This window comes from Gekko japonicus, unplaced genomic scaffold (assembly GCF_001447785.1).
Source record: "Gekko japonicus isolate JY-2015 unplaced genomic scaffold, Gekko_japonicus_V1.1 scaffold1768, whole genome shotgun sequence".
Classification (NCBI taxonomy): Eukaryota; Metazoa; Chordata; class Lepidosauria; order Squamata; family Gekkonidae; genus Gekko; species Gekko japonicus.
The window spans coordinates 196,879-219,534 of record NW_015170335.1 but is presented as its reverse complement, the minus strand read 5'-3'; the positions used below and the strand labels follow the sequence as shown (position 1 = coordinate 219,534).

General features: G+C 46.0%; 1 protein-coding gene across 1 annotated transcript in view; it reads right to left on the bottom strand.

The window, feature by feature from the left end:
- The window catches only part of ZBBX (zinc finger, B-box domain containing), a 69,367-nt gene that overhangs the window by 40,671 nt on the left and 6,040 nt on the right, over positions 1-22,656 (bottom strand). Inside the window, 4 exon segments of the mRNA XM_015418147.1 lie at positions 9,978-10,073; positions 11,850-11,965; positions 16,869-16,917; positions 20,041-20,128. Of these exon segments, the coding sequence (XP_015273633.1) occupies positions 9,978-10,073; positions 11,850-11,965; positions 16,869-16,917; positions 20,041-20,128 (349 nt within the window).

The window sequence follows — 22,656 nt, the reverse complement described above, 5'->3', positions numbered from 1 at the left end:
GGAGCTGACGCAGTCGGTGAAAAGGAATGAGGCCATCTGGGTTCAGAAGCTGGAACTAAGAGGTTCTCTTAGGAATGGCTGACATTTTCTTAGCTGTCAGAACCAATGAAACTGAACGGACTGAGGGTGGGCAAACCGAATTGGATGGATCTGAGCATGGGACCGATTTAGGCATGGACAAGTCTTTTCCCCAAAGTGTGGCCTTGAGTCGCGACGCTCTATCTGATCGGGTTTTAGGGATAAAGCGCTGGCAGATTTGCAGGCGCTGACATTGTGGGATTCCCCCAAGCAGAACAGGTAAAGCTTGTTTTCATCGTTACACATCATTTTTGTCCCACATTTGGAACATTTTTTAAAAAAACAATGCCTTGGTCACCATAATTTCAGCACTACAAGCAGTCTTCCAAAGAGAAAACAGTTCAGGGTAGGCCGGTTCGTTGAGAAGAGGCGAAACTGGAAACAACGCAAGCCGAGAGAGCACGCTAGAAGAGCTTCCTAATTTCACGGCAGTGAAAAAGGAACTGAGGGAAGGGGGCACCGGCCACCAGAACACATGACACCTGAGCGGGAAATCCTGCACGCATGCTGGCTCCAGTAAGGGTGTCCCCATTGGAGTGTTTAAGCTAGAAAAAAAAATGCTGTGGCCGGCCTGAGCAGATGCAGTCCCAATGTGGGGCTGCACTGAAGACAGAAGATGAACAGAGGTGACACATCTCCTTACGTTGAAGGAATGTGCCACTGTCTGCTGAACGGAACAATGAAAGCCCAAGGAGTTTAAAGCCCAAGGTGTTCAAAGGCTGAACAAATAGAAGGGCTTACTTATGTAGAATGCTAGTTTGTCTATGGGTAATCAAAAATTAGAAAATGCAGCACTCTACAGCCCCCAAGACACATATATCTTCAAACAGCTCCCCTCCAGAAGTGAGTATTGGTAATGCATTCCTTCAAGAAACAAATCTACCCATCAAAACTGCAAATATCGAATACAAAAATGGAGACTGCTCGATGTAGTTTACCTTTTTTCTTATTTAAATAATGCTCCCTGTTGCTTATACTTTAAGCAGATGAGGCACCTGTGCCACTGGCAATGTCTCTTCCCTACTTGGAAAGCAGTTCTCTTAACACGATGCTCCAGAATCAACAACTTTTGTAATACTCTATGTAAATTCACCGACCTTTAGCAAGAATTAGTGAATGCTCTTATGTTATAAAGAGGCAGTCTAACAGCTTTGCATTGCCTGTTGTGTGTTCAATGTTTGACTCTCTCAGCCGCTACCGCAATGTGCACACCTGCTCTCATCTTTAACTTACAGTGCCACCCTACGCAGAATTACACTCTTCTAAATCCACTGGATTTGATAACCCTAACCCTAACTCTCCTTAGGATTGCACAGTAAATGTATGGAGGCATCTTTTACTATTCCTTGATATTAGTCTTTGCAATAGTTTCATCAAGCTAACTACAAGGGTCAATTCTAGGCCATTCAAGAGCCTCATAAGCAAAGGTGGGAGGATGGAATATCAGTATGCATCAAAGGGCTGGCAACTTTAACTTGAACCAGAAAAAAAGAAAGCTAGAAAGTATTTCTAATACACACACACACACACAAATAGAAAAAGAAAAAGGTCCAGGAAGAAAACAGCATTCATCCTCGCATCACCAGCTCTCACTCTCTTTTTTTAATGATTTTTTAATTGCTTTTACCTACTAAGAAACTACCAAGAAATTGTGGGGAAGGGGTATTCTACAAACTACGGGAGAAAGGAAAGAAACCACTAATAACCCAAGTGGCCAAGGTCAATTAGCTTAAAAATGCTTAAATTGGTATTTCACTTACAATATTGCTTTAAAAAGAAAAGAAAAAAAGATTAAATCTTGTCTTAAGTTTAGCATATTACAGGTAAACAAAGATAGAAACCGCTTATGCATTTGTCTGATAGAAATAAATCAAGGTTCCTAAAAATTTCTTGAGCCACAGATCACACGCTTATTCTCTCTTATAAATTTCACAAAGCTCATAGTCTCATCTGGGATTTAAAATCTTAGGAGCTACTGCTCCAAGTTTAAGTTCAAAGTCTTCTTCTGTAGGGCTTCGAGATGCTTTTTCCAGACTTTGCAGGCCGCCTTCTACTTCAGTGGCATTGTCTTCCTCTGCTGTTTCTTGTTTATTTTCAGTTTTCTGGAGCGGCTCCATAGATGGTTCTTCGTATTCGATGATGTATTCATTAGCTATTGTCTCTGCTTCCTTAGAGGGCTCTTGAAACTGATTGTAGAGTGTTTCCAATTTGTAGTTTAAAGTGATCATTTGATCCAGCAGAGGGTGCAGTGCCATAGCAATCATGAAGAGAAAGTCTATGGTTGTTTTTGGTCTCATAACCTGCACTATAAGACTTGCACTTCCAGAAGAAGGGTTGAGCTTCACCATTTTTTTTCTCCCAGATATCGGTGAAGTTGTTTACGTTTAGAGAAAATCCCTTAAAGTCTCTGTGAGGTCTTTAAAGGTTCGCTTATAAGTCAGATGTATTCTGTTCTAACAGACAATGGCTTATTCTTTCTGCCCCTCCTCTCGCTGAATTTTAGAGAAGAATTTTACTTGTTTCGGGGTGGGATCCCCCCCCGCTGCTTATTCTGAGGTTTGGGGGCATTTGTTCACTTGATTGTTTGCATAACTTAACTATTCATTCACTCACGCTTCTTAGAAGATCTCAGGTAAGGAAAATGAAGGACCATAAGCCTCCTGAGCGCTTGTCCGGTATGCACCTCTAAGTCCATGATGGTGCCACGGCAGCAGGACCGTCGGGGCAAAGCGTGCCTCAATTCCTTGGCATCACGCCTCGGAAGTGGCACTGCTCAAGCCCCACGACTGGGGGGCCTCTACAGGGGCCCTGGGGGGGAACCAGCTCCCCTCCCGCCCGCCGCGGGACAGGCCACACCATACGGAGCCCTGTCGGTGCGCACCTGCTGGGCAAGTCGCCGAAACCGGAACCCCTGTCACCAGCTCTCTCAAATAAATTTTCTTCCCTGAACAAAACACAGCATACACAATCCTTCCAATCATCTCACCTCACATTCCAACATTTTGTCGTCTTCCTCCATGTCCCATACATAAAAATCTGGTGCATCAATAACTTGCCCCTTTCCTTCACACCTTGCCCCTTAAATTTTACCTGTACTTTCTTAATATACCGTAGCCCATATCATTAATACTTCCAGTGTTTCTTGGTTGGAACCGGGCAATGTGCTGTAACTGCAGCTGGCTTCATTTTGTAGAGGGGACATAAATTAAGGCTTGGATTCTAAGTCTTGCTTCTGTTTGCATTCATCTCCATCAATTACAGAGGCAGAACTCGGCTGCATAGCCCTTCCCTCTAGCAGTAGCTGCTTTTCTGCACAGATCTTGCACGATAGGAAGATTCTAGCACTTGAGGGATGTGTGCTCCACAGCAGAGGACCACCCCAGATCAAACAGGGATGCAGCAGAAGTGGAAGGAAGGATTCAGGCATCCTAAGAACAGTTCCTTAAGAGTAATCCCACTAACTAAAAGAGGGTTACTTCTGAGTATACTTGCTTAAGATCATTCCTTAAATCTACAAGGAATCATTGGTAAAGAAAGTCTTATAGGTCCCATTAGCAGATCCTATGAATATCACCTGAGCCACTTTACTTCATGTTTCCCTCAAAACACCACCAAAGAGGTCCCCCACCCAACACTGTAATTCTGACATTGTGAAGACACTTCTACATGGGGCTTCCTATTTTTATTTATTTATTTAGGCATTTTTACCCTGCCCTTCCCGTGAACGGGCTCAGGGCAGCTTACAAGGGGCAAGAGCCCATGCATAAAACCAGATGAAACAATAAAATCATGAATAATAATAACAATAACAATGATAAAGTGCTTTTTGTAAACAAGATGGTCTTTGAGTGGTTTTGATGGTGTCAGTCATTTCCCTGGGGTGATACTGTCCAGTAGATAATTCAAGCCAGTCCCACAGTGTCAGTGCCATACAATTCATGGCGGAAACTTCCAAGGGCAGTTCCTAGTCTCGATGTTATCGCCACCATTGGTGGTGGTGGCAGCGGCGGCCCCTATGCAAAACCCTGGCAGAAGAGCTCCGTCTTGCAGGCCCTGTGGAACTGCATAAGGTCCCACAGGGCCCTGATCTCCTCTGGGAGCTCGTTCCACCAGGTAGGGGCTGCCACTGAGAAGGATCTGGCCCTGATCACAGCAAGCTTTACCTCCCAGGGGCCTGGGATCACCAGGTGATGTTGGGTCCCCGACCGAAGTGCTCTTGGGGGTATATGTGGGGAAAGGCGGTCCCTCAGGTAAGTCGAACCCTGGCCATGTAGGGCTTTAAAGGTGAGTACCAGCACTTTGAAGCGGATTCGGTATGCTATTGGCAGCCAGTGCAGCGCTTTCAACCCAGGCCGGATGTGCTCCCACTTGGGGAGGCCCATGAACAGCCTGGCCACCGCATTCTGCACTAGCTGCAGCTTCCGGATCTGCGACACAGGCAGCCCCATGTAGAGAGTGTTACAGTAGTCTAATTTTGAGGTGACTGTCGCATGGATCACTGTAGCCAGGTCATCACAGTCGAGGAAGGGAACCAACTGCCAAATCTGCCTAAGATGGTAAAATGCAAATCTGGCAGTGGCTGCCACCTGGGCCTCCATAGTTAGGGAGGGATCCAGGAGCACTCCCAAACTCCTAACCTCCGACACTGGCACCAAAGGCACCCCATCGAAGGTTGGGAGAGGGAGCCTCAACCCCGGACCGTTCTGGCTCAGGCACGGGACCTCTGTCTTCGCTGGATTTAGTTTCAGCCGGCTCAGCCTGAGCCACCCAGCCACAGCCTGTAATCCCCGGTTCAGATCTTCTGGGTCGGAGCCCGACCGGCCACCCAACATCAGATAGAGCTGGGTGTCATCTGCATATTGGTGACAACCCAGCCCATACCTCCTGGCAATCTGGGCGAGGGGGCGCATATAGATGTTAAACATCGGGGAAAGCACCACCCCCTGAGGAACACACTCAAATGGGTGCCTCCAGGACTGCTGTTCCCCTATCACCACCTTCTGTCCCCGACCTTGGAGAAAAGAGGCAAGCCATTGAAGAGCGAGCCCCTGTATCCCCACATCGGCGAGATGGTGGGTCAGCAACTGGTAGTCGACCGTATCAAACGTGGCTGACAGATCTAACAACAACAGTGCCGCCACACCGCCTCGATCCAGATGCCTCCGGAGGTCGTCAGCAAGGGCAAACAGTAAGGGCGCTGTCTCTGTCCCATGGCCAGGGTGAAAACCGGACTGGAGTGGATCCAGGACAGAAGCGTCATCCAGAAAGCTCTGAAGCTGTGCCGCCACCACCCTCTCAATCAATTTGCCCAAATAGGGCAAATTAGACACCATTCCTATCTAACCAAGTGTGTGGGTAGTTTAACTGGTAGACGTGAGCCCACTGTCCTCCAGAGAGAAACAAAAAATCCACAAGAATTGGAAGAAAGACATCTTAGATCAGGGGTGTCAAACTCATTTGTTATGAGGGCCGGATCTGATATAAATGAGACCTTGTTGGGCCGGGCCATGTGTGTCATAACATGTAATGCCAGGTAGCAGAGATACAAACTTTATAAAGGACACAAACGCAAAGGGTTATTTTTTACTTGAAATAAAAACATGCTTAAAACATTAACACTCTTGCAATATTTTGTTTATTAATCAGTGTCTGATAACTGACACCTCTTGCTCTGAATTACTGCATCAAAATGTCTGTGCTGTTGCAATCTCGAGTATGCTGTTCAGGTGTGTATCTGTAAGCTGCAAACCTACGATGACACAGCAGCAACAGAACTGGAAGAAGAAGCAGAAGACAGCCAGTTCCACTGCGGGCCTGATAGAAGCCCTCTGCAGGCCTGATCCGCCCCCGGGCCGCATGTTTGACAACCTTGTCTTAGATGGTAAACTTTATGTTTCTATAGAATAGATATACCTGCCTGATCTGTAATACAAAGTAACCTTCAAAGCGGATACAGTAACATATGCAAGTGTTCCTACTGCATCCCACCCAGCAGTAGCTGTTCAAACAACTAATTCATAGCCTTTAGTTTAACCTGGGCTCTGAATATACAGACACTATGTGTGTTAAGCTTTTAGTTGGTTCTCACATATAAGGATGGGCAGGGGGGGGGGGGGGAGAATGTTATTCTTTGCACCCGTATTACGGATACGGTATAGTTATCAGTATTCTGGATTTACTGGTTCTCCAGTACTGGTTCAGTATTTTGGGTTTTCCCCAGAAATGTCAAAATTATTTGAGTTCATTTTTCCCTAGATGGAATCTTTCCAGGGGGCTGGAGTGGCAGTTGTTTAAGCAAATGACACCAAAACTGCAGGGAAGTTAGTGCTGCCTGTCCATTAAAGTTCCCCCCAAGTTTCAAGTGAATTGGACCTCCAGAGAGAAACAAAAAATCCACAGGAATTGGAAGAAAGACATCTTAGATCAGGGGTGTCGAAGGAGTCCAATTCTATGGGCCCCTGAAGAAGGTGCTCCCAGCCATCTTCCATTGTATAGAATCAGAGACTTGGAAGGGGCCAAAAAGGCCATCTAGTCCAACTCCCTGCTCAATGCAGGATCAGCCTGGAGCATCCCTGACAAGTGTTTGTCCAGCTGCTGCTTGAAGACTGCCAGGGAGGGGGAGCTCACCACCTCCCTAGGCAGCTGATTCCACTGTTGAACAACTCTTACTGTAAAAAAGTTTTTCCTAATATCCAGCTGGTACCTTCCCACCCTTAATTTAAAACCAATGGGGGAGAGATTTTTTTCCTAGAGGGGGAAAAAATCCAAGCCTTGTCCAGGGCAAAGAATAGCCGAACACACAAGAGCAAACAACCACTAGCCAAAAGCCTCCCAACACAACCAGTATCAACAAGCCCAACAGAACTAACGCCAAACCACAGAATCCCAGCAGAACCACAGGCCAGTGTGGCAAATCCAACACATCCAATGTCAAACCAGAAAACCCAAGCCAACTGAAGCCAGGTACATATTTGGACTGGATATTTCCGAGTTTACATCCCTTCTCACATCGTGCTTATCTTTATATCTTGTGTAGATAGTTAGTAGAAACTAGGGGTGTGAATTCGGCTAAATCAGAGCTGAAAAAATATTCGAAAATACCTTATCAGTATTTTCCAAATACTATTTCAGCTGGATATAGATTTAGCTATTTTTCAGCTATCTGAAATGGCTGACCCCGAAAAATACCGAAATTTTAGACTTTTACAGGACTGCTATATAGTCAAAGTTAAAGGGTGTTTAAAGGGCTTGCAGTACCTTTAAACACCTGCGTGAACGCACCATTTGGAGATGTTTAAAGGAACTGCAAACCCTTTGGATGCCTTGAGTTAACTCATGGAGTTGCAGCTTGGAAAAGGCATTTAAAGAGATCGCAAACCCTTTAAACACTTTTTTTTCTTCCATTGAAACCAATGGAAAATGGGAGTACTTTCTTTGGGGACCCATAGAATTAGACCCCCTGATCCAATCTTTTGGAAACTTGGGGTTTGAGGAGAGGCACCAGCAGCTATGCTGCAAATCTGGTGCCTCAACCACAACCCCCCCCAAGCCCCAGATACCCCCGTACTGATTCTCCATTGTACCCTATGGAGACCACTGACTATAATGGTCCCCATAGGGTATAAAAGAGCCAAAAAAAATGTGGGATTTCTGAAAAATCCTGAATCTGAATACCATACCAGTATTGGGATTTGGGAATATCAGAAAATACCAATATTTTTTGGGTTCAATATGCCCAAACCCGAAAAATACCGTTGTTTTTCAGCACACCCCTAGTAGCAACTAATGTGCCAGTCCTTTTATTTCAGAATCTCTGGATGAATACTGAGGGAAGTCAAAACAGACTGCTGCCAAGCATAATAATAGTGCTTCTGTTCTGTTGTATGTTCCAAGTGTCTGCAAGCAGTGCTCATAATTTCCAAGTATACATATGCACACATGTTAAAATGGACTCTTCTATAAAGCTCACACAGTACACACTAAGCATATGCTCTCTTGCACTCAGGTAGCATACAGGTCTCAACTTTCACTTTTGGATCTTCCCTTTGCCTATGTGCAGAAATGTATGTATTAAAATATTTCTAAATATAAAACACTACACTCATCCCCTTATCGCATCATTCCATATGTACAAAATCTGACTGACACGGGGGCAAGGAGGAGGGAAATCAGATAAACCCTGCTACTCAGCAGGAGTTTTGTTTTTCTCTCTCTCTTTGGGAAAACTTCAAGGATTCTGTGTAACATGGGCTAGGAAAAAACAACTGCATATGATTGACAACCCAATTGTCTATTCGCCAGAAGATGACAATGTTTCACCTTAGGCAATTTCCTTCTGTGACGTTATCTTTCAGCTGTATAATCTGCGGGTGTGCGTCTTGCTAGTGTTCATGGTTGTACTCTGACTTGTACAATTTAACCAGCAATGTATCACGGATGCAAGAGCCAGTGTGGCATAGCGGCTAGAGATTAAGCCTAGGATCTGGGAGACCCACTCGACCACAGAAGCTCACTGGGTGACCTTGGGCCAGCTCCAGACTTGCAGCCTCACCTACCACAAAGGGTTGTTTAGAGGGAAAAAACGGAGGCAAGGAGCACAAGGTAAGGCACTTTGAGTCCACGCTGGGGGGGAAAGGCAGGGTATAAACAAAGTAAGTAAATAAATAAATGTTTATCAGACAAGTTGCGTGACAATACAACCCTCACTTTTTCCCCTTGAGGTTTTTTTTTTTATAAAGAAGAACCCATTATTTATTTATTTATCATTTACATTCAGCTTATATCCCGCTCGAACCCCTCCCACAGGGTCTCTGAGCAGCTTACATAGTTTATTATCCCTAACTATGGGCACATAGTTATGACCAAGGCACTCCTCTGTAAGGAAAGAAAACCACAAACATCCAACGGGGAGATGGTGTGCACACACTTGACGAAGCAGGATGCAGAATTCAAGGAGGAAGAAAATGCCGCACACTTCCCCCACCCCAAAATCAACTCAAGCTGAAGCTTATATGAGTCTTCCCATGCCACAGCAACCATGTTTAGAAAATGATGCGGTATGTTCAGGTGTCATCCGGTCCCTCTTCGCCTACGATTGCTCCGTTAGCGCGAAGGGCAGTGATGAGGTGAGGAGGACCCTACACGGTTCTAGCTTTCAAATGTTTACTGCAGTGGTGCGGGAAGAATCCACAAGGAGGCACACCCCCATTGGAAGAGCAATTACTGAGGAACCAAATTTGCACCATGGCCAGAAAGGGAGGGAGGGGAGACACACAGTGCAGAAAACAGTAAGCGTTAGAAAAACCCATACTACCCAAAGCACGCTGATCAGCCTCAGCGTTTGCTCAAAACCCAGCAGAAAGAAAGCGATCTGCCAACAGGAACAGCCAAGCAACCCTGCGATGTTAATGGCTTCGTTACAGACATGGAGACTCGCAGAAACGGACATGAAGCCCCGCCGTGCTACCTGGCTTCAGGCAAAGGGTTTGCAAAACTATTTATATAGTGACAACCTCACGGCATGTGAGCTTCCTGCTGCCACTGGGGGGGGGGGTAGTAGAGATCACCTCTGGGTGAGCCACCCTGGGATGAGATCTTCACTGCCACCATCCCACAAGCAACACAGAGCTGTCTCAGTCTCGGAACATGTTGACAATTATTTGTTTTAGCTTCAGATCCTAAAAGCAGCTACGGCATTTGTGCTGACTTACAAACGTTTCAGAATAAATAATAACTCTGCTGATAAATGATCCCGCCATGACAGATTTTTTATCAAAATTATACATAAGACAATTCAAAGAACTTACGGAACTGTAAAACGATCATGCCTTCTTAGACAAAAAGATCTTACAGTTATAAACTAGAGCCTTGTATACACACACAAAAAAAAACACTCGCACCTGCAAGTAAGTCGTTCTATGGAGCTTCAGTGCCCCCTTCTGGTGGACATTGGCAAAGCAGCTCAGACAATAGTCTTCTCCACAGTCCAAACACACCTTGAGAAAAGGGGGGGGGGGAAATGAAATTGTAAAAGCAAACCGAGTTTCTGCTTTTCTCTTGCTCATCCCACAAAACCATTTGAAACAGGGGGGAAAGGCAGCAGCTGTAAGCGGAATCCAATCTACGACTGGTGTTCAATGATGCTTTTGTTAATTGTAACTTTTCAGACCACTGTCGACACAAAAAGAGGACCACTGTCATCTATAGTTGCCTGGAGGACCTTAATTATAAAACTAGCATGAATTTTAAGGAGGTGAGGAAACAATAATTTAATGGCATGGAAACCAGTTTTCTGACTTGTGGGGGGCAGAATATTAACACAAGTAAATAGAAGAACATCCAGACATCAGAGTTCTTGAAACTAATAATCAAGTTGAATTGATTTTCCACTTGTCAAGAGGATGAACACAAAGCAAAGTAGTCTGCAGTGTTTGGAGACCATTTATGCCAAAGGATGCCAAACTACTTGATAGGAAGGATTCACAGGTTCCCTTCTTTTGGTTCTTAATATGCAGCTACTGCGTGAATTAATGCTGGGGAAGCAAGCTGAATACAGACAGAGAAGTATGAATTCTCATGAATCAGAGCTCACTTCTTCAGATACAATGGGAGAAAAGAAGATCATTTGCCTCATTTTTACAGAGAATTATGAAAAGGCAGGGAGTTGAGGGGAGAGAGGCCTAGTATAATAAATCAGGTGAAATTCCCTATCTGAGGATTTGAAACACCAGGGTAGCTTAATGGATGATGGAAAAGGTCAGAAGTTCTGACCTCTCTCACATGTGTCAAAGACTGGACTTTTGTTTTGTTTCATTAACCAAACAAGACATCATCAACCAGATGCTAGGTGCTGCATATGCCCCCATGTAACTCTATACTGTGATCACCAGCATTCTAGTTTATGTGATATTCCTACAGAGAAATCTGATTGCTGTGGTCCAAGACCACTCAATAAGCAAATCTGCAATTCCTGTCTTCAACTTGATCAAGAGAGGTACACGCAGGCACAAATCTCTTCTCTCTATATGAATATGGAGAATGCTCTTGTGAGCAGCAGACCCCTCTGTGGGCACTGGCCCACTTACTCCTGCAAGTGTACCCTGCATGGAACTGATCACAATTCTTCTTCCTAAAATCTCAGTGAGAACAAGGATGCTCAATTCCAGCTTGTTGCCCAGCTCGTATATGCCCACATGACTCCCTGTCCCCCATCCCTGGAGGAACAGAGGGGAGACGGGCATATATGAGCCCCGTTCCTCCATATTTTTACTTAGTCACCGTTAAACAAGATGGTGGAACGCAGCCTTCATACTTAGGCCCAATTCACCAGTTATAACAACCAACATTAAACAAATGTGAGGTTAGAAAGTGCTGTCAAGCCGCAGCCAGCGTTCAGTGACCCTGTAGGGTTATCAAGGCAAGGGTTGTTTTTTTTCAATTGCCCACCTCTGTGTAGCAACCCAGGACTTTCCTGGTGGTCTCCCATCCAAGTACTAACAAGGGCCAACTCTGCTTAACTTCCAAGATCTGACGAGATCTTGGGACATGCAGGTCAGGGCTTAACCAATAACACACACATTTAAATTCTTCTAGAATAGTTTTTTAGATCCAACACTTGCTGTCTTTTGGGGATAAAAGTGTCCTTCGCTATTTCGATACTGAAATGACCCACCAGAGTGTACTGAACAGCGAGCTTGGCCATCTCCCCCCATTCTTACCGATCTCTACCCAGAGTCAGAATAGGACTAGCCTTCTCTCCCTTCCCCACTTACCAGCAAGGCAGTCTTTGTCTCACACTGGCCACATGGCTTTCCCTTAACTTTTGGCTTTTCTGTGGACGCAGCACTTGCAACTCTATGAGAAACTAACTGCTTAGCCGGTTCTGGAACTGCAAAGATAAAAAGTTATAAACCACGGGAAGCGCAGATTATTGCATCGCACTGAATGGCATGGGGAAAGGAAACACTGACACAAATAAAACTCGAAGCTGCTCGAACAGCTGTTAATGTAGAAACATCTGGACACAGCAAAACACTGGAGTGGATGCTTTTTTTATTCCAATTAGAGCGTGAAATAAAAACGTAGGAGCCCACTTCTGTTCCAAGGAAAGAGAACTCCCATTTACATTCTGTAGATTTCAATTGACAATTTTGTTGTTTAACATTATGATGAGGAAATGATCTGCCATATTTAAAGGTCTCCGTAATATCTCTTGGTAACCTTCCTTTAAAGACAGACTGTTTGACATGTTAATCAGGTGAATACTACTTGTTAGGCTGAAAAGGTGCGGGTTAGGTACATGGGGGAGAGACTGCTCTAGGATACTCTCTCAAATAAATCCTTCATTCATAGGGTAAAACCAAAAGCTGGCAAGAGAGGAGCCTCGGCTGGGGCTGGGTCCAGGAACGATTCTGGGGTGTACAGCTGCTGCCACGAGGCTGAAGTTGGTTCCTTATTCTCAGTTCCTTAATCATTCCTTATTCGCGTCTTATTCATGAATTCATCCAAAAACACTGAGGAGAGTTTGAAAGCTCTGAACCCCAAAATAAGATTTGGACCCTCAAACTTCAAACACCTCCAGGTTCAGCGGGCACTCCCCTTCGAGGGGACAAATGCCGTGTCCTGGTCCAAAGTGCAGTTCTTGTGCCAGCTGCTCCAAAGTGAGGCGCCCCCAGGACAATCACACAGGCAGATACTGGGGCGAGGCTGCACCCCGAAACAATCTTTGGACCACCCCAAAGGACTCATCCCCACACTCTGGAAACTGCCCCCTGCAAGATGACATACAGTGGTGTCCGGTCCAAACACTGGTTCCAGAGCCACAGGCTTCCATTTCAGGTGCATGCAAGAAGCCTGTATTTCAAAAAAAGATTTGAATAAGGAACTGGTTTGACTGTTTGCCCACTACATCCCGGAATGAGGTTTGGACCGCCATACACCTCCATGTTCAGTGAACTTTCCCCTTCGAGGAGACATATGCTCTGTCCTGGTCCAAAGGGTGGTTCTTGTGCCAGCTGCTCCAAAGTCAGGTGCCCCCAGGGAAGTCACATAGGCAAACAGTGGGGCCTGACTGCACCCCAAAACAGGGCCTGACTGCACCCCAAAACAATCTTTGGACCACCCCAACTGAAACCTCCCCACGCACTGAAGACTGTCCCCTGCAAGATGACATACAGTGATGCCCGGTCCAAACACTGGTTCTGGCACCATGAGCTTCTATTCGGAGTGCTTCCCAAAAGCCTCAATTTCAAAGAAGATTTAAATAAGGGAGACCCTTCTGTACCCAAAATGAAGTTTAGACCTACATATTTCATACACCTACATGTTCAGCGGATTCTCCCCTTTGAGGGAACATATGCCGTGGCCTGGTCCAAAGCGCGGTTCTTGTGCCAGCTGCTCCAAAGCGCAGTGCCCCAGGACAATCACACAGGCAGACACTGGGGCGAGGCTGCACCCCAAAACTATCTTAAGACCGCCCCAACTGACATATCACCACACTCTGGAGACTGTCCCCTGCAAGATGACATACAGTGATGCCCGGTCCAAACACTGGTTCCGGCACCATGACCTTCTATGCTGAGTTCCTCCCAGAGATCTGTATTTCAAAGAATATTTGAATGAGGAAGTTCCCTCTGCACCGAAAATAAAGTTTGGACCCCCACATGTCATACACTCCCGTGTTCAGCGGACTCTGCCCTTCGAGTTGACATATGCCGTGTACTGGTCCAAAGTTCTTGTTCCAGCTGCTCCAAAATGAGATGCCCCCAGGACAATCACACAGGCAGATACTAGGGCCAGGCTGCACCCGAAAACAATCTTTGGACCACCCCAACTGACACATCCCTATGCTCTGGTGACGGTCCCCTGGAAAATGACATACAGTGATGCCTGGTCCAAACACTGGTTCTGGTGCCATGACTTTCTATTTGTAGTACCTGCCAGAGATCTGTATTTCAAAGAATATTTGAATGAGGAAGTGCCCTCTGCACCGAAAATGAGGTTTGGACCCCCACAGTTCATACACCCCCATAGTCAGCAGACTCTCTCCTTTGAGGAAACATATGCTATGTCCTGGTCCAAAGTGCAGTTCTTGTGCCAGCTGCTCCAAAGTAAGGTGCCCCTGGACAATCACACAGGCAAACACTGGGGCCAAGCTGTACCCCCAAAAAACCACTGGACCACCCTAAAGGGCTCATCAGCATGTTCTGGAGACTATCCCCTACAAGGAGATGACTGGTCCAAATACTTGTTCTGGCGCCATAACCTTCTATTTGGAGTGCCTCACAGAGGCATGTATTACAAAGAAGATTTGAATAAGGAAGCGCCCCCTGCACCCAAAATAAAAATTGGACCCCCACATGTCAAGGTGCTGGTTATTACCTTTAAAGCCCTATATGGTCAGGGACCTGCTTACCTGAGGGACCGCCTCTCCCTACATGTTCCCCAGAGAGCACTAAGATTGGGGTCCCAACACCACCTGGCCTTTCCAGGCCCTAAAGAAGCCAGGCTAGCTGTGACAAGGGCCAGGGCCTTTTCTATGGCGGTCCCATACTGGTGGAATGAGCTCCCGGAGGACATCAGGGCCCTCCGGGACCTTGAACAGTTCATTAAGAGAAAGTTCAAAGAAGTCTCTGTGGGCTTATTCAATCACACTTTTTAACCAGTCAGCACTCTATTTGTGCTAAACAACACTTTTCAATCAGCTTCCCCCCCCCTTCCACCTCTTAGTTCCCTCTGATTTTGAATTTAAGGGGTTGAGGGAAGCTGTCCACTTAGATTTTTGTCCCAGCATATGGACTCACTCTTCATCAGCTGCTTGCTTCAGTAAGGTAGGGAGACCTTTAAAGTGCTTGATCTCCTGTTCGCCTGTCCCGGTGTGCATTTCCGTCGCCATTGCTGGTCTCGCAGCGGTGGGACCTGCTGGGGCAAAGAGGAGCCTTAATCCCTCGGCCGTGGCCTTGGGAACAGCACCTCTCGCGCCCCAGGCTACGGACCCCTGTTGTTAGGTCCAGTGATTGTGTCGTCTGGGTGTATGCACAGCAAAGTTGGCATCAGGGTGCGTTGCAAGCTCTGGTACCAGCCTACATGTTTAAATTAGATGCTCTATTATTGAAGGTGATGAGTAGTTTGAGATTGGGGGGGCTGTCTGTGCACTGGAAAAGGTTCCCCCCATTCCTTATTCAAATCTTCTGGGAGGAACTCCAAATAGAAGGTCATGTCTTCTTGCAGGGGACAGTCTCCAGAGCATGGTGATATGTCAGTTGGCGTGGTCCAAACTGTCCAAAGATTGTTTTGGAGTACAGCCTCACCTCAGTGTCTGCCTGTGTGACTGCCATGAGGGCACCTCACTTTGGAGCAGCTGGCACAAGAACCGCGCTTTGGACCAGGACACAGCATATGTCTCCTGGAATGAGAGTGTCCGCTGAACATGGGGATGTATGAAGTGTGGGGGTCCAAACCTCATTTTGGGTGCAGAGGGAACTCCCTTATTTAAATCTTCTTTGAAATACAGGCCTCTGGGAGGCACTCCGAATAGAAGCTCATGGCACCAGAACCAGTGTTTGGACCGGGCATCACTGTATGTCATCTTGCATGTATGTCTTCAGAGCGTGGGGATGTTTCAGTTGGGGTGGTCCAAAGATTGTTTTGGGGTGCAGTCAGGCCCTACTGTCTGCCTGTGTGACCTCCCTGGGGCACCTCACTTTGGAGCAGCTGGCACAAGAATCACCCTTTGGACCAGGACACAGCATATGTCTCCTCAAAGGGGAGAGTTCACTGAACATGGAGATGTATGATGTGTGGCAGTCCAAACCTTATTCCAGAATGCAGTGGGCAAACAGTCAAACCAGTTCCTTATTCAATTTTTTTTTTTTTAAATACAGGTTTCTTGGGGGCAACCGAAATAGAAGCCTGTGGCTCCAGAACCAGTATTTGGACTGGGCTTCACTGTATGTCATCTTGCAGGGGATAGTCTCCAGAGCATGGTGACGTGTCATTTGGGGTGGTCCAAAGATTGTTTTGGGGTGCAGCTTGGCCCCAGTGATTGCCTGTGTGATTGTCCTGGAGGCACCTCACTTTGGAGCAGCGGCACAAGAACTGCACTTTGGACTAGGACACGGCATATGCCCCCTCAAAAAGGAGAGTTTGCTAAACGTGGGGGTGTATTAAGTTTGGGGGTCCAAATCTTATTTTGGGGTTCAGAGCTTTCAAACTCTCTTCAGTGTTTTTGGATGAATTCACGGATAAGACACGAATAACAGGAGCTGCGGTGGCTCAAGTGGTTAAGACACTGAACTGCAGGCTGTGGAAGGTTGGTAGTTCAGCAGTTCAAGACCCAGGTGCCGCATGACGGAGTGAGCTCCCGTCTCTAGTTCCAGCTCCTGCCAACCTAGCAGTTCGAAAGCAAGAAACTGCAAGTAGATAAATAGGGACCACTTTGGTGGGAAGGTAACAGCGTTCCGTGCGCCTTTAGTCATGCCGGCCACATGACCACGGAAACGTCTTCGGACAGCGCTGGCTCTTTGGCTTTGAAACGGAGATGAGCACCGCAACCCTAGAGTCGGATTCGACTGGCTTTCGAGCAAGGGAACCTTTACCTTTACCTTTAAGGAATGAATAAGGAACTGGGAATAAGGAACTAACTTCAGCCTCCATCTGCTGCCCCCACTCCCTCTGATGGCCACAATTCTCCAGGGTATTCCTCAACCAAAGTGTCCCAAAAAGCCCAAAGTAACATGTAACCCAAGTTCTCATATTTGGTCAATAATTTTTAAATACTGACAATTCATTACCTTGAGTTTGTTCCTTAAGTACTCTCAACTTTACTTTGCCTGAAGAAATCTGTTGAAAGAAAAAAAGGAAGAAGGGGTTGTGCTTTCAATAGGATGGATTCTTATTATCGCATTCTGGATTTCTTGACAGCAATACCAAATTTTGGGTAAAAACAATAACAGCAGTTCAAGCCTTCAATCGTACCCCAAGGTCATGCAAACTTTTCCCCCCTGAACCATTTTGTCCAGCAAATTGTTCCAAATCATATTCACACTCAGTACAAACAGGTTTTTTTTTTTCTTTTTAAAAAAGGCAACATGGATTCTTAAAAATCCTCCAAAGCCATCAACGAAGTCAGCCTAAGACTGGAGAGAGGAAATATTATTTAGAACATCTGACATGAAAAACAAGCACTTACCCCCCCCCACACACACACATGCTGCTGGCCTTGCATACACAAGAACTTTGCACAATCTCATGTTTCATGGTATAAATTCAACAGCAGCTGGTGGAGAACGGTAGAGTGGCAAGGAAATAAACACAACCCTCCAAAGACAAAACTAAAGCCAAAGCCACACACAATGGAATCCTTCAACAGGCATGCAGAAGCATGAAGCTGCAGCAGTTCTGAAGCCCTTTTAGTGAGCGCAAAAAAAAAAAAATCTACCTGAGTTGCCATCATGAAATTCCACAAGAGAACAAAGCAAAACCTTTTCATTTATCTGTTGGTTTACATTATTTATAGTCTGCCTTTCTCACAGGGACTCAAGGCAGATTACGCATAGTGAGTCAATATAACCAACAAAATGGGATATTCAATAACTAATACGTTAGGATATTAGAAGACTAGAAGCCCACCAGAAAGAACAGAAGCATAGCATAAGTGTTAATATGACAAAGTGGTACAGAAATTACATAATAGGATCCTAATTATGCCACAAGGCCCAATCATGTATCCAAGTAAGTTTGTGAAACCATTTTGTACTGTGCAGCCTTATTATGTCTGCAAAAATGCACTCCTGAATAGTTCAGTTTTGCATAGTTTGCGGAAGGCCAGTTTGCAGCACTCTGGACCAGTTGGAATTTCCAAACTGATTTCTGAGGGGAGACCAACATACACAGCATTACAGTAGTCTAGTCTCGATGTTACTGTGGTGTAGATCCAGATGGCCAGGCCAGGTGTATCAAGGTATGAGGCCATTTTATGGGCTGGGCCGAGTTGGAAGAAAGACTTTTTTTGCAGCTGCATTAACTTGCTTCTCCAGTAAGAAAGCTGGATCTGGTATGACCCCCCAAGGCTTTTAACTGAGTTAGACTAACTGAGTTAACTAAGTCAGACTTGTATTCCTTTTACAATACTGACTCCAAAGCAAGCTTTGGTCCATTCTGCATCTGGTATTCACTTCAAATTTTCTCAGCACTCCACCTGGTTCCCCCTTGTCTCAGAATAACTGTTTTCATAGCATTGCCTCAGATCCTGGTTTCCTTAATTGGCTAGTGTCAGCTTGTCATCTATTTTGTTTTCACTGCTCACTCCTGCATTGGTATGCAGATTTTCCTGTGTCAGTACTTGCCTCACTAGGCATTAGCAGCCTGAGGCAAGTAATTCATGGTGAGGTGATAAATATAGAGGGGGAAACAGGGGTGGGGGAACTGATGGAGATCAATGAAGCCCTGTCAAGTTGTCTGCTTATTGTTCCCTTCCAATTGGAAGTGGAGGAAGGAAAAGGTGCCACTCAAACCCATATTCAGATACCCTGAGGCAACACTATACTGACTGAGAAGTCACCCCTGAACAGCCATAAATCTATGCAGAAGGTACCATAAAACCCAATGAACAAATAAAATGAAAGTGGAATGTAGTGTAGAGGGAGATTAACCTCCCAACGGGGCTGTGGAAAAACTGCAAGGAAACAGATGGTTGCAGAATCAGTCTTTCTGTATAGGAAGACATATTTCTCTGTGTACAGGATTAAACCCACTCAGCCCAGTCCAGGGGTGAGAGGGAACCCTATATCTCAGCACATGAAATAAAATCCACGAGACAGTCTGTACTCTCTCTCTAGGATTCACAACAGTTTGCCACCAGAATCTCTTCACCCAGCCTAAGATCAGAGATTCAATCTCTTAGCTGGCATCTGGGACTTAACACATCAGCAACTCTAACTCAGAGATGCACACAATTACGCTCACAATGGTAGCTCTCTGTGGTCAGCTTAGACACAAGATTTAGCCCTGGAGTTCAATTACCGCATCAGAGACAATTACAAATATGAATGATCTTTATTCAGTGCAAAGCATAACAAGAGACTAATGGAGGATACAAAAAATAATAACAACCTATGGCTATTTGCCCTTACTGCACATTAATAATAATTATAGTTACCGAGTTAAGTGTAGCATCAGATAGTCCAAGAGTGTCCATTGCATAACAGTACAGGTTGGCACCAAGGGATTTTGAAGAGAAATCCCATCTTGTGCAGGTAGATAGTCCAGGATTGCTCAGAGATACAGATCCACAATAACAGAGGGTTGGCAACTGGCAATCAGTTCACAAAGAAGCTCTTTGTTTCAAAAGTCAGGATTCCAGGAGCAAGAGAGAGCAAGAGAGCTCTTCCCTAAAGAACCACGGAGTTATACCCCATGCCAGTCACTCTCAGCTGTGGCCATCAGCCAATCACGAGCGGCAGGGGTGTGTGCCCAATTTCTGGTTGCCATAGCTGCCACATCAGGTGTGTGGGGATTGGCTAAGAAGTTAGAGGCCCTGCATGCAGTCAGGTGATCCAACTTCCAGCTTTCTCCATTGTGTACGTGACATGGCCCATGTAGGCCATACAAGCGGAGCCTTCAAGTCTGGCTCTCAACAGAGAGGTGTTAAGGAATGTGGGTATCTGGCATGATTATATGGCATGGCTATTTGGTGTTTCAGCCATCTGGTCAAGTGACAGAAATCACACTAGGCCATCTGGCCTGCAACAGGAAAAGACACACAGAATATCAGAATGTCACCACAGGAAGAAGGCATGAGAATTTAGAAATAATATTTCTATACACTCTGCCATTCATTTTTTAAGGGGGACACATGGGATGGGGAAAAATGCATCATCTCTTTTTTTTAACATCATCATTATGAAAAATTAGCTAGGTGGCCAAATTCTTGGAGCCTACCTAGAATCGCAGCAATGCTCTTACCTTTGCAGTGTTCCCTTTGTTTTGCGACAACTGGGGCTGCAGGCCCAGGCCAGCCTGGCCAGACTTCCAGTGGTATCCATTTGCTCTTCTACAAAAAGTTCCAAACAACAGAATTGGTTTGCTTGCTTTTACACATACATTTTTTCCCTGCATCTCTAACATTCCCTTCCCCCAATGTGCAAAGCAAGCTTTTAAAAACAGGGGAGGGAGCTCAGAAAAATCTAGCAGATGGACTTGACTGGCACGAATTCACCAGTTAAAATTGATGCACTGTGCTGCATGAGAAAAAATGCAAGGGGCGCCTTTAAATCCCACTGGTTTCAACAGATGCGGCAAAGGTTGAAATCAAAGGGTCTTGCAAGCACTCCATCCTGGCATGGATCTAAACTGTGCCAAGCCCCTTTGTGAACTATGTCTTTCTTGCCTGCAGCCCAATGCACTGCCTGAGCAGTAGGTCCCAAGGGATGGAAGACCACAGGAAACAGCACAGAACATTGCATGGGGAGGGGGAGTGCTGTGCAAAAGTGTAAAAAGATTTTTGTAATGTTTCAAATAACAAAAAATCAATAAAAGAAGGGAAAGTAGAATTGCCCCTCCCTCTTGAATGAGCAGGCTCCTACCCAAGTTTGTGGTTCATTAAATTGGCTATGGACATTTACAGTGCTCACTTTATTAGAGGGAAGAACGATTTGCTAAGGCATCCTGCTAAAATCTGTCACCGTGTCCCATTTTTGCATTATTATCACGTCATTTTTAACTTATTGCCAGTTGTTTTGTGAAGCCATAGAGATAAAACCATAGGGTATAAATATCTTGAACAAAAATAAACTTAATAAATCTTTCCTAAGCAAGAGGAAGAGCAGAGCCAGGGAAAGGGGGGGGGGAGAATAAATGATTCATCTGCTTGCAGCTATGACGCAAATTGGATTGGGCCCCCATGATCCTGATGCAACTGTGATCAGTGAGCAGCTTCTTTAGTGTGGGCTAGGGAGGGGGGGGGGGGGGGGGGGGGGGCAAGCCTGATCCCGGCTACTGACGCCCCATTACAAGGTCTACAGAACCGTACCAGTCCAGACCAAAAGCAGCCTTTCTCCAAGGGCATTTTGGCAGCAACAGTGGGGGCTAACTACACGTTTCATGCAAACTTATCCGATTCCAAACATTATTTTTTTAAAAAGAAGAGGTGCAGCTTAAGGAGTGGACAATCGGGAGTGGAGTGGTATCATGGGATGCTTCTCAACTCTAAATCTCCCCCTTTGGTGCTAAACTTCTCTGAAACAAACAAACTATATGAAGATTCTGTTGTATGGGTACGTGAAACATACGGTTAGCTCACAAGTTTCCCTAAATGGCAGAGGAGCTAGTAAACCCATGACTGGATTGTACCACTTTAGTGCACAGGCAAGAGCTCACATGATGGAATGCTCCCCCACTGCGCGCCCCCCCACACACACACACACGGGGGGGGGGGGAAGCCTACATATAACAATCTGAGAGGAAATTCAGGGCTAGTGTGTTTTCATTCAGATACCTGTTGTTCCTTTTTAATGGAGAAGAACTCAGATCCAATGAGGCCCCCTTCTGCACTAACCATCCAGCCTTACTGCTTCATCCTGCCAACATCAGCAAAACCCGGATGCCTTTCTGGAATAAGAGTGAGATATCCCAAGGGTGCCCTGACCTTGATAGCCCAGGCTGGCCCGATCGCATCAAATCTCAGAAGCTGAGTTGGCCCCTGGCTACTATTTGGTTGGGAGCAGGGGTCGTTTCGTAGAAAAAGAGCTAGGGAAACTCATTAGCATAACTCATTAGCATATGCCACACCCCCTGACATCACCGGAAGTGTGTCATAAGGCCACACACCCCGCCCCCGGCCGGGGGAGAGGCAGGGAGGAAGCAACTTACCCTCCCTCTTCTCCTGCCTCCTCCTGGCTGAATGAGGGCCGGAAGCGGGGCGGCCGGAAGCAGGGGGCGGGGCTTCGTCGTGTGCCCCGCCCCCCGTACCTCACCCGGGGGAACTGCGATCCCCCGCGATCCCCCCCGAAATGACCTCTGGTTGGGAGACCTCTGAGGAACACCAGGGTCGGGTGACATGGAAGCAGGCAATGGCCAACCTCCTCTGAATGCCTGTTGCCTTGAAAACCCCACAGAGTCGCCACAGGTCAGCTGTGACTTGAGGGCACTTTCCACCACTCCCATCCCAAGGGTACAGGAAGGCTTCTCTGCTATTCTCTTGGGAGTTCGTCAAATGACTGCTGCAGGTGACGAGGCCCAGGAAGCTGGACATTTCCCAACTTTCAGAGTATCGGCAACATGCCGGGTGGGAATCCCACCCTACAAAACTGTACTTGTTTCCAATTCCAATACTATTTTGCTTCATTGCAAGCAATGAGCAAAGTGACTTATTAAAACAAGAAATTGAAGAGCTGTTGCTTTAAAGCGGGGCCGCACTAACCACCGAGCTTCTCAAAGCTAGAATCCGGCATTAAATGTTTTGAGGAAAGGATGCAGAAATTAATGGTGATGATCCAAGGCAATTAGCAACACTTAACACTTAAATAGGACTATATATCTTGTTAAGTGCAGCAGAACACTAATGGCTGCACCCTCACAAAG